Raw genomic sequence first — 16,768 nt, forward strand, 5'->3', positions numbered from 1 at the left:
GGCCTGGTCATAAAGTATGTTTCAATTGTGTCATTTAGGTGCTGTAGATTTGAACTGATCTTGCTAAATAAACTACACAGGAGTTTAATCACAGATGCATAGATTTCTTAAGGCTACAAGAAATTGGATGTAACATTTGGTCCCTGAAACAGACGCCAGCAGCTCAAACAGGATGCTGGCTTCAGTCTGCCATAAAGACAGAGCAACAGCTAGCAACATGCCATGCTTAACTAAGGGTGATAATGGCTGAACAAACAATAAGAGATAAGGCTTCGCCCCTATCAGCCAGTAACTAGCCCACTTGATCAGTCAGGAGCTCCTTTGTATTGCTAACACGACAGGCAAATCCTGAACCATCAAGCCACCTAGAACAAAAGGCAATTTTCCTTCAGAAAGGTAGGGTAAAATGTTTTTATTTAAACTTTTTTTATCAGATGCATCACAAATCTCATTCAACAACCTATCTCTAGTTACTTTTTGCTTTTGCAGAAGACTGATAATTTAAAAAGATTTCAGAGGCAAATAAATCCATTTCAAAAAATGTGTAAAAATTGCTGTTTTGATAAAGACAACATTTTATTTAGCACAGTACATAAATAATGGTATATTTCTACTTACAGATTTAACATGAAAATTATCCTTGCCCAACATCCTTTGGTTTGTGGCAGTAAATATTCTCCCTATATAGCAACAAAAATATCAAGTGTACACCTAATACAGAACTATAGATGACAATAAGAAACCTTGTATTATTGAAATAAAATCTAATAGAAAAAGACATGTATTACTCTTTGCCTAATACTATTTTGATAGCAAAATAGCAAAAACAATTTGCAGGTTTTAATGTAGTTCAGAAATGTGGACAATGTAACAATGTTCTGTCTACAAATGAATTGCTTTACGTTAGTAACAGCTGTAAAATGGAAAGGCAGACTAGAAATAGTTATTATAGCACAATCCACAAATGACAGACGCTGTATAGTAGCTCTTAAACCTCCCTTCATCTCCCTCCACAACTTAGATAACATCATTTTAAATGCTTTGATTTAACTGATTTGTGGAATAGGCTTTTCGTGCTATTAAATAACTCAACCAACGTAGATGCAACTCTGCATGCTTACCTGTTCTGTGGATAATAGCCTTGGACAAATATTCTTCAGCAATCAAGTAATACAGAATATTCAGCTCTTTAAAGAAATCGAAATTGGACATTTTTGTTGAAGGATGCAAGTTAGAAAATACTTTTGAAAAAACGGTAGAAAGTTCAAACTATATCAAGTTAGCATCTGCGATGAATTGGCTAGAACATAAAACACTTTGCTCACAATTCCTACATTTATATATGCCTATATTTGACAAAGACAAACATTTGTTTTGGTACAAGCATCTCATAAAAATAGAGCATACTTTTTAAATAAGTTGATGACGCTAACACCCATTCTGCATATTTAAAGCTTGTCTGATTGTAAATGAACATTTTTTAAAAAAATATTCTTATCCCTTACTGAAAATATAAATAACTAACACAAGAAAATTCAATTTACACTAAGGATTGTGACCTCTTTATTGGCCATGTAACCAACTTAATATCGCTTCAGAGTCCCACACTTGACTTAGCAGTATTTTTTCCACTGTGTTCAGAAACATGGGAGCCGACTTTTGCACAGCAGCCCCCACCCTCCACCCAATGAGCAAATTGGCTTATATTTAATTTTTAAACACATTTGGCTTTGACTTTTCTGTTTTTGGCAGTCAAGATGATCACACTGTAACAGATATTAGGTTGGAGGGCATTCTGTTACGTTATTATCTACGCTACAAATGCCAATGTCCTTTGAGCTACTTTCATCCACATAGCCAAGGAAAATGAAAATGGTGACTCACCTGCACTGTTTCCTGCCTCCTAAATGAACTCGTGTATGTAATTAATTGCTCCATCTTATCAAAAAGGTAAAAGACCTCCATGTGTTATTACTACTCATACTTTATCCATGAATAATTCGCATTTTATTTCTTTATAAATACTGTAGTTCTGCCTAGTAGGTTGTCCTGATGTGAATGGGAACTCTGTAACTGCCTGGTGTTCTCACACTATTTCTATTCACATCGGAAGCCAAGACTGAACAAGCTGTGGCCCTTGGGTGTGCTACACCAACCATGTACTGAAGGCTTCCACCTGTTTTACAGATACTGTTATCCAGTCCAGCTGGGGCCATAAATGCAGGTGCTTTAGATCAAACACCCGAGGATTCACAATACACAACTGGTGTCCCACCCAGAGAGGACATCTTGTGCATGCCTGTCATAAATGTTTGAGAACAGTAAAACGTTCCCGAGGGACTCTCCTGAATTTCAATAGAAATTCCATACCATGCTTCACTAACTTTATGCTTAGAATCAAAGAAAACTAACATTGATATGTATGTGACAAAACCGAGTCTCTGTTGGCCTGCTTCCATTTTTAAAAGCCCCAATCTCTTACTTGGCAGAATCAGCCAATTTAGCCTGTTTTACAGATATTCTATCTCCATCACAGGTGGTGACCCAGTTTACAAGTTACACTCAGCTAAGCCACAGTTTGAGCAGCATGTCTGCAGCAGGACCAAGGGGGAGGACCTGAGACTGTGATCTTGATTCCAGGAACCCACACGTTTGCTCATTGTGTTAAACCATGGGTTGGCTTAGTGTTCCAAGTGGAATGAGCTAGTGAGACCTTTCCAGGAAATGGTTGTGCATCGTCTGATCGCCTCCACTGCTTTACATGCAAATGCAGAGGCTTAGCTGCCCAGCTGAGGTAGGATTTTTATTTTTACATCTTCTCACAAACCTTGCAACATTAAATCACCCACATCCCTAAGCGGGGAGACACGCCTTTTTCCATGTTGGTGACAGCTTTTAATTGTTAAAAGGGCGTGGGATATTCCGATCTCTAATCCATATTTAGTTGGAGCTTTCTGCTGGCAATTGTGGCTATGGGATATATTACTGCATTCTTTGTTCCTGGGGAGAAAATGGACTTGAACATCATGGAAGTTGGTAGTTCTGCTTCTAGTCTTTCAGTATGGGCAAAGCACATTTTGCTTGACCCTAGCCTCTTTTGCTATGGTCCTAATGAAAGTGGCAACAATTCAACCTGCAAGTGGAGTCTCTCATGATGGCAAACTTTCTCACAAAAAAGCCTTTCTAGATATATGAAGTTTGGTATCAAGGCAAAGGCTAGGCTGGAGTTTTTCTCCCTGACACAGTATCTTTGACATGGGGTAATATGGAGGAATGTTCAGACACGTAGTGTTAACTCAAAGCCCAGACCCAGATCTACCACACCAGGGGAATGACACCAATGTAACGGACCTATTTTCTTCCCCAAGTCCACCTGTCCTTTCCACTATAGCCGGAGCGCAGTGTAGGGGAGTGTTTTTGGTTTCGGTTGCTCATTCTGTTTTTTACTGGTACTTCTGTGAAACACTGACCTAATTCCTCTGAAAAACAATGACATTTAAAATTCTAAGTTGCTCAGGAAGAAATCAAGCACCACTATCATTTTTTAAAATAAAGTAACCGCAGGCACGCCATCACATGCAACAATAAAGAGTGGCAAAATAGGACATTTTATCAGAATTATCTGGAAGAGAACTGTGACCACAAAAGAGGCTTTTAGAACTGTGTTTAATGTTTAAACTGAAGAGCTTAGGGAATTGATTAGTTCCCCCTGGATGTTCAGTGGTCCCTGAAACAGGGAAAGACACACACACACATACACACACACACACACGTGCTTCCCGTTAATACACAACAGGTCCATTGCATGAGTTTCCAACTTTCTCCTGCAGGAAAATGCGTAGGAAGGAATGTAGCCTAAAATCTGGGTCCTACCCACACACCCTCAGGATGAGGCCCTCACCATTAAAGACATGTTGAACTGTGACAGCCACGTTGAAACAAAGATCCATCAGCAGGAAGAGAACAAAGCAGCATCTAAAGAGATACGACACACAAATAAAAGCTTGCCCAAAGTGTGTTGATGCCATAAGCCAAACCATTCTCCTGCATCAGAAAGAGTTCCGGGGCAGCCAACACTGAACTGTGACTTCAAATCCAAAGGTTGCAATATTGCACAAACTAACACTAAGCAAATCTGCATCACTGGGCTTAGTCCCAAATACATCCACCAAAGGCCTCTATGGGCAGAGAAATAGAAACATAAATATGGGCACCTGGCTAGCCAAGAGTCTACAGCTACAATGCGAGTTACCAGAAAAAAACTGAAGTTAGCAAAAAGCGGGACAGATACAACTTCACTTTATAGCACTACTTCCTCTGAATACTAAATTAGCCACAGCAAATAGGCTACCCTAACCCCGATCTGACCGAACACAAACAGGAAGTGGATGCTGGGGGGTGAGCAGAACATTCAAAACAAGCCAATTTACAGACAAATTGACAAAGATAAGACTGAGATGCTTTCTGCTCCAGTATTCACAGGCCGAAGAAAAAGATGAATTGGAATTGTGCCCAATTTTGCAGAAGACAAAATTCTACAATGAGAAATGGTAGTCACGTAGTGATTTTTCACAGGACCCAAAATGGAAGGAAATGACAATGACTTTGGGCATGATCCAGCCAGAATAAGGTATATTTAAGTCCCATTTATTTCAGTGGAAGAGTTAAGCATATGCTTATTTTAAAGCGATTAACAGGCTGTATGTTGCCCATAACTTAGTCCTTGCCAACAATATATGCTTACTCCGAGGTGGGTCAGGTGGTACTTATCTCTGGACCCAATCCTTGATTGATACTTTTAGTGGCTTGTTCATTTTGTAATCTGTGGTGCACCAATTGGACCAAAACAAAAGTAGAAGCATATGCCTTAATTAAAGCATGTAGCGTTGGAGACAGGCCTGAGTTATTTTCACACAATGGTACATGTTCCTGAATTAACCCTATTTTCATCTTGACATCATTAGTCCTTTCAAATGCTTTCTTGTGCACGTTATCGTATATAAAATACTCAATTTTAGAGCCAACACCTGACCTTTTAGGGCTGCAACTCAAGATTGTATGAAATCAAGATTGTATGAAATCTGCTATTTCATATCCAAACACCAACATTTTAGGATTGAACCCTGAAAGTTGGGACTGGCAGATATGTGCAATGATGTTACATAGTTAAAATCAAATCCACTCTCTGAATCTGCCCACTAAGATGCCATATGTATATCAGATTTTGGAATTCTGTAAAATATATGGTTGAGGCGTAAATGAATAATTAAACTAGTCTCATTTTTATATCCCTGAGTTTCAGAACTTCCAAAAGCCAGGTATGAAGATTTTACTATCAAGAATAACATCAGGAGCTAGCCGGAAAAGGGAAATATGTATTATTGAGGATATTGAATGGTAAGTCTAGTAACATAGTTCATTAGCTGAAGGGGGACAGGGAGATGGTTAACTTTTATCAAAGCTGTAACATTAGGGCAAAATTAACAATCCTCAAGTCAGATTGGGCAGTGAAAGGCTTAAAAATTGAGATATACGCATGAAATGTTTGTGTGCGTACGTGCATTTCTTGGTATATAAAGTCTTTGATCGAGCATCAGAATTTCTAAAGAGCACTTATAACCCCATACATATATGACTGTTTAGTAAGTGGTCCAGAACCTGTTAATAAGAAAGTGTGTCAAAGTAAGGGATAGCCAGGTGCCTGGATGCAATTGGAAGCATTTTGCACTGTTAGTGGACTTCCTTCTTGAGGTTGGTTGCGTTCACTACAGAGGAAAATAAATTGTTCCTGCTGGATTGTAAATGCACAGATTTTAAAAATCCTCCTGAGGGTTCTCTTGCGCTTTTCATGGCTTTTCTGCTTCCTGTAATTCATCCTGTGGCAAATCTAGAGAGAAACAGAAAGAAAAAAAGAAGATTATGTCTAAATGTGGTTATACCTAGCAGCCTTGATGTTAATACCTTGCAATTCTATTGCCTGCCAAAGTCCTGAGTATCACCAAAGTCAATACTTTCCAGTAATTTAATTTCCTGGTATTCCACTACTTTGCAAATTACAGAGGCACTTCAGTTCTTCTATGCTCCTTTGACCAAGTGTACCTAACCTTAGAAGAGATAAGAGAACGAATAAACTTTCCAGAGGCATAGTTTTAAAGTGCTGTTCCTTTATAACTAGCCGACACCTTGGAAGGACTGTCTATAACAACCCATTAGTCAGGGAGATGGTTTCTTTAAAATTATCTCTCCATTAATTCCGCCTTTTATGTTGACGGTGCAAGGAGGGGGAATAATAAAACTGCCTTTGGAAGAGAAACGGGAATCTATAAATGGTGAATAGTTCAATTCAGATTTCAATTCCTCCATCCCAACTTCTCTGTCGTTTTTTGGTTCTTAAGAATTTGGTCACATGAGAAAGTGGCTGGGTATGTTGTTAAGAAACTGAACAAACTTTACAGAGGATCTAGAGCCAGAGAGAGATGCAAAGCACCTCAAAGGCTAATCAAGAGCAGCAGCTCAGTGGAAAAACACTGTGGGGACACAAAAGACCAAAGCAATGAAGTCTCAGCAAGAGCATTAATTCCCCCAGGGTCTCTGAGGCTCCTTTCTCCAAAGTGTCTGCTTTCCAAAAGACAATTAAAAGGACCATGTGGAGAGTTGGGTTGGACTGGCAAAGGTCATCTTGCGATGGACTTTCTTTTGTTCTGTGCTGTTAGCACACGCTGAGGTGCTGCAGGGATCACCATAAGATGCTGTCTCATTTAATAACTTCATTAATGGCCAGGAAGAGAGAGTCAAGCAGTAGGTTAATTAAAAGGGCAGATTATAATAAACTGAGAAAAACCACAAATACTAATCAAGGGAATGAAAACACATATACACACAGAGTTGCTGGGGTGGGGGGAATCAGTTTGAAATCCAGAAGACAAATATTTGAGAGGCACATTTGCTGAAAATGGCATCATTCATTCATTCATTCATTGAGTCATTTCTTTAATCCACTGGTATTCTGTTTACTGTTCTCATGAGGCAGGTAAAAATAAAGCTACAATATAATTAAAACTACACAAGGCAGACAAATGATCAAAATGTACAATTTTAAAATCATGGAAATATAAAAAAAGCAGCAGACATGATTTAGAATCTAGCAAACTACATATGGTTTAATGGGCTAATGAAATAGCGAGACCGAAATTTCCCACCAGCACTATGACCACAAGGCCCATGGCATAGCAAAGAAGGATACAACACAGCCTGGATAAATAATGGCAAAGCGCCTTTTAAAAAGGAAGGGCTACTGCATGAAATTAAATCTAAGAGCTGCTGCGGCTTCTTTTCTTCCAATATTATTTCTCAAAAGAAATATATGATGTTAATAATGATTAATAATTGGTTAATTTCATTGTAAACAGGTTGTACATTGACAATAAAGGTATTATTATTAAACTAGCTGATGATAGGAGAATGATGAATCAATGGCAGTTATCACCTGAGGGCTCTCTAGAAATTCTATACAGCGAGGGGGAAACATGGAACTCAAATAAGAGCTCTAGTAATTCTCTCCATTTTCTGAGACAAGTATTTTCACTTCTTGGGACATTTTCACTTTCTGCCATCCCCTTCTAAGGGAAGATTTAGCAACCATTTTTGATTCTGAAGAATATGTTACAATCACAATATTCTTGTGCAGGTGGGCCTTATTTAAAGGAAATGAATTATATATAGTATATGTATTTGGTATATGTATATAGTATATGTATGTGATTGAGTATGTATTAGGTAACTCATTGGCAAGCTGGCAAATTTCCTAGAATCCTAAAGCTACAATTATTATGATAATATAATTATGATCTTCTAAAAATGCATCTATTGTTCAAAAGGTTCACAATCACTTAACAACAACAACAACAACAACAACAACAACATTTTTAGTGGGAAGACCCAGCTTCCTTTTTCTCTACATATAATCTTTCTCCCATGAACATATGCCAAAAAATGTCTATTTCAGAGACTTCGGACAGGAACAAGCTGAAATAGCATTTGGGGCCTGCTGAACAATACTAGTGTGAGTTCATCAACTTGTGGTCTGAAAGAGAAGGAGAAAACAAAAACCCCAAGTAAAATGTGAAACTTTGAAATTTAGAAGTTGACCCCAGGACAATCAAAGTTATATGACCATATGAAACATATTCTCAAACTTTTATTGGAATATATACAAGATTCCAGAAGGGTTCAGTAAAGCACTAATCAAAAACCCATATCTAACACTTAGGTTAATGTTGTATAATGTATAACATTCACGAATCATTGTGTGTTGCAGAAACCTGGATACTATCTCCTTCTTATCCCCATCCTGAGTAAGCAATTGATCCCTGATCTCAATTTATAAGAACAGAGCAAGTGTGACTTGTCTAAAGTGTGTAATGAAGGTGACAGAAATAGGATTGTAAATCAGAAATTTAAGAATGTTTTTATCTGCTGATGATTTTTGGTTTTTAATGGGATAGCTTTGTTTTGAATTGCTGTAATCTGCCCCAAGTAATGCAAATGCACAGGAAGGGTATTCTAAAGAAATTTGTATGGAAATACTGAAGGGGTGTGTGTTTGAAATTATAATACTTTATTTAAATAAGTATTCACTTCACTTCTGGAATGCACTTTCTAAGCCCCAAAGCACAAAAGAAATTTAAATATACTACTATACCCTTTTGCTATGTGTAGAATTCCATAGGCATTCTGTTGGATTAGTTGATTGTATGTTTTCTGTGCTCATTTTACAGAATGGCTGCCTAAGCAAAGATTTCTTAAGAGCCTCTTTCAAGATCTTCCTACCATAACCTTAAGGCTGGGAACATTTATCTTCAAAAGAAGCAACTGAGCAACATGAACTGATTCAAATGCAAGTCCAGTTATTAAAGCAACCAGAGTATCAGATACCAGCTAATGACTTGACATTTCTGCCTCTTCCTGCACCCTCAACCCAGTTTACACCACTAATGGATGATGTGATCCAACTAGCACTCTTTGTATTATAATAAGTCTATGCTAAAGCTATACTGAGGGTGTAAGGTGAGAGTACTTCCTACATTATAGTCAGAAAGACACTATAAATAATGATCCTGGATTGCAGCACATGTGCAAGCCACTGTTTGCTGGTTCAGATGAAAGGGCAAACTGGTTTCAACTCAAACCAGGACCGGAGGAGCAAGTTGCCTCATGTGGGAGGTTAACTATGATGATGATGATGATGATGACCCATAAAGACAGTATATGTACAGTAAGGTGGCTAAACCACTGGCTAAAAAAAAGCAAAGATGGCAGCATTCAGCCCCATATAATTAAAACATTCTTTCCTATGCTTTTTACAAGAAGAATTGACACTATACTGATTGAATTACTTTGTTCATTGTGTGTCAAGACCCCGCAGCCACCCCCTTGTTGGCAATAACTCACACAAGGACACAGATATTAGGTTTATGTTATTGGGCAAATTTTGGCCACAACTTTATTGAATTACAGAATATGAGCGTTATTGGCTTAGGCATTGATTGGACCTGACTATATCTGACTCCTGCCCATTGTGCAGGAAGTCCGGTAAGGGTAAGCCACCGGCAGGGGGAGCCCTGTCGATGTGAACCAACTCAAGCTCCCCCTGGTGTTCCCGTCGGGGTCGTGTCAAGGCCTTAGCCCCCCAGCCGGGCTTCGGGCTAGATCAACACCCCCGGATTCCTTTAACGGAATACCCTTAAGCATGGAGGGGCAGATATAATTAAAACATTCTTCCCTATGCTTTTTACAAGAAGAATTGATACTATATTGGTTGAATGACTTTGTTCATTGTTGGTTGCTTAACGAAAAAGGCGTATCAGATTGGCCTCCTTCATTAATGAGGCAAGCAACTATTCTCACCAACAGACAAAACTACAGGGGAGAATTACCTTGAGGGCAACATTTTCCAACAGTTTTATACCATTGCTTTTTGCAAGAGCAGCCACCAAGCATCTGCCTGCAAGGAGAGCCAACACCTCTTAAAGAGATGCGAGTTACAACAGCTTTCCATTCACGTTGGCCGACTGCAGTTTATACATCACAACTGAAAACTCTTGGCTTCCTTGCTAAAGAGGACAGATCCTGCCACCAATCTAAGTAACCTCTGGCAGTCTGAGCTGGGCTGCTAATATTGCTGTTAACTCATTATAATTGCATATGTTCCTTTATGGGAACAATATATACTCCAAAAAAAATATGCTAACAAGAATAGCCTGCATCGCAGGTGAAACCTACAGGTAATGTGAGAATAGTTCTCTACACGTCAACTAGACAAAATATGAAACAATATAGTAACTGAATTTAGAAGGGGGAAATCAAATAAGTACAAAGCCGACAAACATTAGCTCTCACACAATATGCACAAAGATCATCATGCTTCATTCCTTGCATAACTGGATTTATTTTGAAACAACAAGCACTGAATACCGATGTCTAATTAAGCAATCTGTTCCAGGTGTAGAAATTCCAATGAACACATGGAGCTTCCCAATTCATATTAGTGGAGGGATGTAGGGCATCAAACAACTGTGTTCAGACAAGCACTAGCTCTCGCCCTACAGAAATAACTGGAGATGCTACATAGCAATAGGCTTCTTGCACTGAAACAATAGAAGGTAAATGCTAATTCCATTTTGGTAGAACCTTGCTTATGACTCAATAGATGCATTGTTCTTTTTTTGACTCCAGTCTCAAACGCTGTCATGATTCTTCAGTGCCACTGTGAAACCAAGTTAAAGGTATCACACTGTTTTGATCCAACTTGGAGAAGTACATTTTAGAATCAGGCTGGGATAAATTTGTTTTCCAAGAGTTACAAAGTGCAAGATGAGAAAACCCGAGTAATGACAGGCTGTATGAGAAGATTTCTCGGTCCCACATGTAAAGCCACAAGGAAAAATCAGTTGCACAAAGAGCCTCCTCATACATTGCAGTAGAGATACACAACAACAGTTGTGACTCACAAGGGCTCCTCTTCCCCCACACAATCAGTGGGGGGGGGGGTAATAGAAGATCTAGATTGCTTGGAGACAAGCTGAGCCAAAAGTTCAAGAAATTAACTTTTTTGCTACTTCAAGGGTAGACAATAAAGGGTATATGACAAATTCTCTACCTCTTTTTTTTGGGGGGGGGAGTAGTATTGTTAAATTTCCAGGAAAAGGGGTGGGCTTAATTTGAAAAACAGGGTTTCAGGCTTTCTCTCCTACCCACACCTTTTAATACTTAGTTTTGCTGCTGCAATTGGCAGCAGTGCTCTTTTTCGCAGCTCCAGTGGCCTCTCTCTCCCACCTGGGGAGCACTTTCTTCCCCAACATGGCCCAGGAAAAAGGCTACATCACAAAACGGCACCCATCCATAAGATGCATTTTGAGGGGGGAAACGACATCTGGGGGGGAAAGGCTGTGGGATATCAAATCCTCCTCTTTTCAAGGTAAGCCTCTAACTTTGCAAATGTAATGATACTCTTCTGCTCCCGAACATTGCAGGATTTATGCCTCTTTTCTCTTGCCCCACCCCCGAAGTCTGTTTCCCCAGATCAGTCTTCTCCCACACCCCTGAAATCATTTCCCAAACTGTCCCCTCACCGCCACAGTCTGTGAATAGAACTGTGAAACAAAACTGGGAGTTTTTGGTTCATCTTTATTGTAAACTCTCTACAAGGAAGAAGATCCTTCAGCCTGGATTGGAAAAAGAAACTGGGCCACTGGATAGGAAAACTGCATGTGTGGAAAACCTTATTGCGTCTGATAGTAAACTTGACAACCAAGTTGCTCTTGGAATCCCAGCCTTCATACTTATTATCCTATCACAGCCAGTTTGGAACCGCTACACATTTGTTAAGTGTTGAATCTACAGCATGGGTCGGCAAACTAAGGGCTGTGGGCCGGATCAGGCCCAATTGCCTTCTAGATCTGGTCTGCGGACAATCCAGGAATCCAGGCAGCCAGCATAGTGCGCACGCTCAATGGATTTTGCAACTCAGTCAGTCTTGGGAGTCAAAAGTGAGGTGGGCGGCTACTCAAGACAAGCCCCTTCTCCATCCGTCACGCACGCGCAGCAATCTTTTCTTCTGGGGTGGGGGGTAGGGAAGAGGGAAAAGGAGCCACAGTTCGGATTTCCACCATGGAGCTGCCGGCAACTGACCTCAGGAAGGGCAGGGGCTCGGAGGCACCTCAGGAGTGGCGGCAGCGCTGAGCCATGGAAAGGTAAATAGCCGCCGCCACCCTGTCTTCCCTCACGTGGGGAAAAGAACTTTTTTGCTTGAGCAGCGCCAGCCTGACTTAGCGTGGCCAATGGCTTTTCCCTTCACCCACACATGTGCACATGCTCTCCAGGGCTGACAGGAATGGTGCGCTTACCTCAGCCCCCCACCCCTCTGCCTTACAAGAGAAATAATAACTGCCAATGCGTAAAACGCAAAGGAAGCAGCATGGATGTATGAGGGAACACCCCCCCCAAAAAAAAATCACATTTGGGCAACGTTGGGGTTGGTCCCAATAAGAGTTTTTGCCCAAAATGTGGGTCATAAGCAACATATAATCCGCCCCCCCCCCAAGGTCTGAGGGACAGTGGACCGGCCCCCTGCTGGAAAAGTTTGCCGACCCCTGGTCTGCAGGTTCATCAGTGCGTGCTAACCACTGGTGAATAACTGTTCTTCAAATGTGCCGTTTCTTCTTTTAACAAGGGACTATTATAGTGTGAAGAATAAAATAATATTCAAGCTTTCCATAAACGCCTCTGGAAATAATATACAATAACGTTTTACAATTTGATGACATTTTGCTTTGGAGCCTAAGTCAAGAGGAGGAAGCACTGGGGGATTTGGGGGGGGGGTAATGTGCTTGAAAACAATAGCCAGGGAAAATTACTTTCATGTCATATTTTCCAATCTTGGGTTTCACACATTGCTTTTAACCTATAGTGTGCTTTTTTTTTTAAATGCTCCGAGACCTTTCTCCCGCAAGTAATCTCTTGATAAATGTCACTCTTGGCTTTTATTCAAAAGAACAGAAAAGTCACATGAAAGTAAGAGGAAAAGCCTCAGCACTTTGCTTTGCATTTTATCGTATGTTAATTTTTGGTTATCCTGTTTGTTAGGAATCAGTGCTAGGCCATGCAAAGATGACATATGGGTTTCCTAGAGTGATCCTCAAATTTTGGAGTTCACAGAATGCCTGGAAGTGGGTGCAAAGTTACAGGAAGGAGCTAAAACATGCCTCTACAAGGGCACTGACAAGCCTTCTGGAGGAGTCTTATTGGCCTCATTATCCCAACCTGGTTTGGGAAGAGCTGCTTCTTGGGGTTAATGGTACTTAATGGAATCATAAAGTTGTGATTTTCCTGGTATTAAGAGGGGTCAGAGATGTCTCGTTCCATTCATCTTTCTAATGCCAGTTTTAGAGCATTGCCCTGATCCAAATATCTTTGCACATGCCAGCAAAGCATGTTCTGCTTGCTCTGCTATGGGATAGATTGTCAGGGCAGGGGCAAGAGAAGGCAAAACAAATTTAGAAGAAGGGCTTGTTCAAAAGAGTTGAAGAAACTTGGTCTAAGACAGCCTTCCCAAACCTGATGCTGTCCATGACATCCATGACAATTGGCCATGGTGGCTGGGGCTGATGGGAGTTTTATTATCACGAGCCTCTAACATATCTGCTGCTATTGCTGCCAACGGTGGTCCATGGCAGGCAGCAGCTGTGGAAGCTCTGGCTTGATGATCTGAGTCTGCATTAAGAGACAGCCAAGATGGTCTCTGACCTTTTCAGCAGCCTCAGCTTTTGTAGCTGGAGTCAGTCCAGGCCCTGCCCTCCCAGGCCAGATAGGAAAAGGCATGTAAGGCAGGGAGCAGGTCTTCCAGGGCTCACAGCCAAGATGGATTTAAGTGTGAACTTGTAGAAGAACCCTAGCTCCCTGATCAGTACTTCTACAGGGGGTTAGGATTAAGTGGGTGGCCCCTCCATGGGAGTGGGACAGATCACAGACAGCCTAGAACTGGCGCAACAGTAAAGAAGAAGAAGAAAACACTCCAATTTGTCCATCCTCATCAGCAAGAGAGCAGGATATATAGAGGGGGCTCTGCTTATCCGCAGCCTCATTTAGGATTGCCCTAAGTGTAACTCATTTTGTCAGAATTCAAACGAGTATGTACATTGGAATGAACTTCTCAACGTCTAACTTAGCACTGATTGTAATCATTTTATAGAATCAACTGACTGCAAGATGGCAAAGCTGTTAATTTCAATAAGCCAATCAGGAAGCATTCATTTATTTATATTTACGAAGGAACATGGTTTGTGTACATTGGACTCCTTCCTTAAATATTCAATGCTAAATTGCAGTTACTTCAACAGCTTTTTACAGCTGTATTTATTTCTCACAGCTTTCCTAGTATGCACAGATGATTGAATTTATGAACACGTTAGATTTCTCAATTGAAATATGAGGCAATAATTATGGCATCTAAATGCAAAATAAAAAATGTTTTCCGGATTGCAGTGTAAAAGGATGTCTCTCTCTCTCTGTGTGTGTATAAATTCTTGGAGGTTGCTCTCTGCTACACTATGAACTCCTTTATAGCTAAATTTAAGACTGCCAAATGGGTCGGGGCTTAGGTATGCCTATATCTTTGAGCAAAATTAATCAGCCCCACAATTCAAGGAACAGGAAGCCCATGCCACAATTTCAGTATCTTACATGCAATTAATTGTGTTGAAGTAACTAAGGATTTATCAGAGGTTGACTGATCCTGAACACATTTTATAAAACTGGAGCTCAGCCCCCTGCAAAGTAATTCTGACAATTATCTGATGATTGGCTTAGAAAACCATTGGTTGAAGTCAATGAGGCTGCAAATAAGTCTTAGGAGGGATGAAAGTAACATTTTAAAATGCAGTATGGTTTTCTAATGGGCAAAGGAAACTGTAAAACTTTAGTAGACGTAGCATGCTTGGGAACAGTAAAACTTTCATCCGTTTACATGATCTGGTGAGAAATAAGCCCGGTTATTGCAGAAGCCCAAAGCATGGCTGAACAAAGAGACTTGATGCTTGTGAATTTGGAAGCAGTGATTGTAGCTGGTAATTTGGAAATTTTGTGAAATGGCAAATTATATACATAAATTCTTTTCAACTGATATTCTCATTCACTCAAATGATCCAAGCATAAACATGCTTTAATTGACATAAAGGTATGAGAAAAGTGTGGATAACACATCCCCAGTAGAATACCCAGTTTTCACAAAGGCATTCAAAATTATTATCTCACATATCAGTTTGTGTTTCTTAAAATTAAATCCTAATTCTTCTTTATTCAAAGCACTGAATGACAGGCTTGCTATTGCAACAACCGATGGGCTACTGTGCATTCTGGTGGGCTATTGTGCCTTTTCCTATCATGTGTATACTTAGTTGGACATAGGTTATGGCTGCTTTTTGTGGACCCACTTTAACGGTTTGAAAACCTGGTTACAGTTATACACTAGAAGGGCTCCCCTTGCCTCCTTTGATTCTGCCTGGATTTCATCAACCCCTTCTGAAAAAGAATAATAAAAATGGCCTTTGGTTTCCCTGCCACAAGAAGTAGGACACTCACTCTGCTGCTCCACCAGTTCCATGCAGACATGCTCACAAATTGGGGGGGGGGGCGCTGGTGTTTTGTTTGCTATTATTTTATGTATTTTTGTGTTTCTGTACTGTAAACTGCCCCGTGATCCTCAGATGAGGGGCAGTATATAAAAGCAATAAATATTACATGTAAATCCAAAAGCAACGCCACTGCCTAGCAGCTTAACAGCAGGGGTTCAGTGTCTGCCAAGTGCTAACGTTGGACAATTCCAATGAAAACAGAAATGGGGGCAGAAATTTCTGGTGTTTGTCCCAATATTCATCCCATGTCTGGAACAGAAATCCATCCAGCTAGTATGATCAGTATTTGCTGGTTTTGTTGCTTTCAATCCATAAATGATACATAATTAATTATGTCCCCCCGCCCCACCCCCCCACAATTTGCAGTGTGTAATTTTGCCATGTCAGACAGCAAATAACATGGATTTTGGTGGAAGGTGAAATGTAGCTGAATGGAAACTGTTCTGCGTGTCACAAATACAGGGCAGAACAGAAAACAACCCTACTGGGCACAGCAGCAGCAAGCAAAGGCGGGAAAAATACTTAAATTGTTGGCCTGAAAGTGCATTTTGTCTTTTGAGGGTAGGAGAGGAGCAGAGAACCTCTCAGATGTCATTGCATGCCATATTGGGGAACACTTTTCGAAGCAAAGGAAAACCGAAAAATATCTGGACCCAATGGCTGTGAACCAACATGAAGGTAAACATTCTCAGTGGTAGAACATTTCTGAGATTTTTTCCCCCCAAGTCCCCTGAAAGCACAGCTTTCAACTAGAAAACTAAAACTGGGCTTATTCAACACAGCCCTAATTTTCACTTCAGGAAATGAAAATCACTGATATTTAATGCCGCCCTAATTTTATACACAGTAAGTTTAATTTCCTTCTAGCAAAAACAAATATAAACCTATCACACCGGAGCCCCAACTTGCGAAGAACAGCAGCAAAAGGACACTTTGGATTCACTCAGTTCTGATCAAAGCCCAGTAAATAATGCAGCTACCCAGCAAGAGTCCTAAAATAAATGAGTAACTGGATGAATAAAATATATATTTACACTTTTACTATCAATGAGCTAATAAACATTTTTGAAAAGTTTTGA

General features: G+C 40.2%; 2 protein-coding genes across 3 annotated transcripts in view; one reads left to right on the forward strand and one right to left on the reverse strand.

Annotated features, from left to right (window-relative positions):
• The window catches only part of LOC309515239 (uncharacterized protein), a 24,041-nt gene extending 23,320 nt beyond the window's left edge, over positions 1 to 721 (forward strand). The window contains exon 7 of the mRNA XM_082192943.1: positions 621 to 721. The gene's annotated coding sequence lies outside the window, so the exon portion shown is untranslated. The remainder of the gene's footprint in view (positions 1 to 620) is intronic.
• Positions 552 to 16,768, reverse strand: part of BBS9 (Bardet-Biedl syndrome 9) — a gene marked incomplete at its 3' end in the record, with an annotated part of 242,334 nt that continues 226,117 nt past the window's right edge. Inside the window, exon 22 of one of the 2 annotated variants that reach the window (XM_082192767.1) lies at positions 552 to 5,887. In XM_082192767.1, the coding sequence (XP_082048893.1) occupies positions 5,847 to 5,887 (41 nt within the window). Of the gene's footprint in view, positions 5,888 to 16,607; positions 16,682 to 16,768 lie in introns of those variants that run through there. The other variant, XM_082192765.1, reaches the window with a different exon arrangement.

Source organism: Podarcis vaucheri, assembly GCF_965113315.1.
Source record: "Podarcis vaucheri genome assembly, chromosome: 12".
Taxonomy (NCBI): domain Eukaryota; kingdom Metazoa; phylum Chordata; class Lepidosauria; order Squamata; family Lacertidae; genus Podarcis; species Podarcis vaucheri.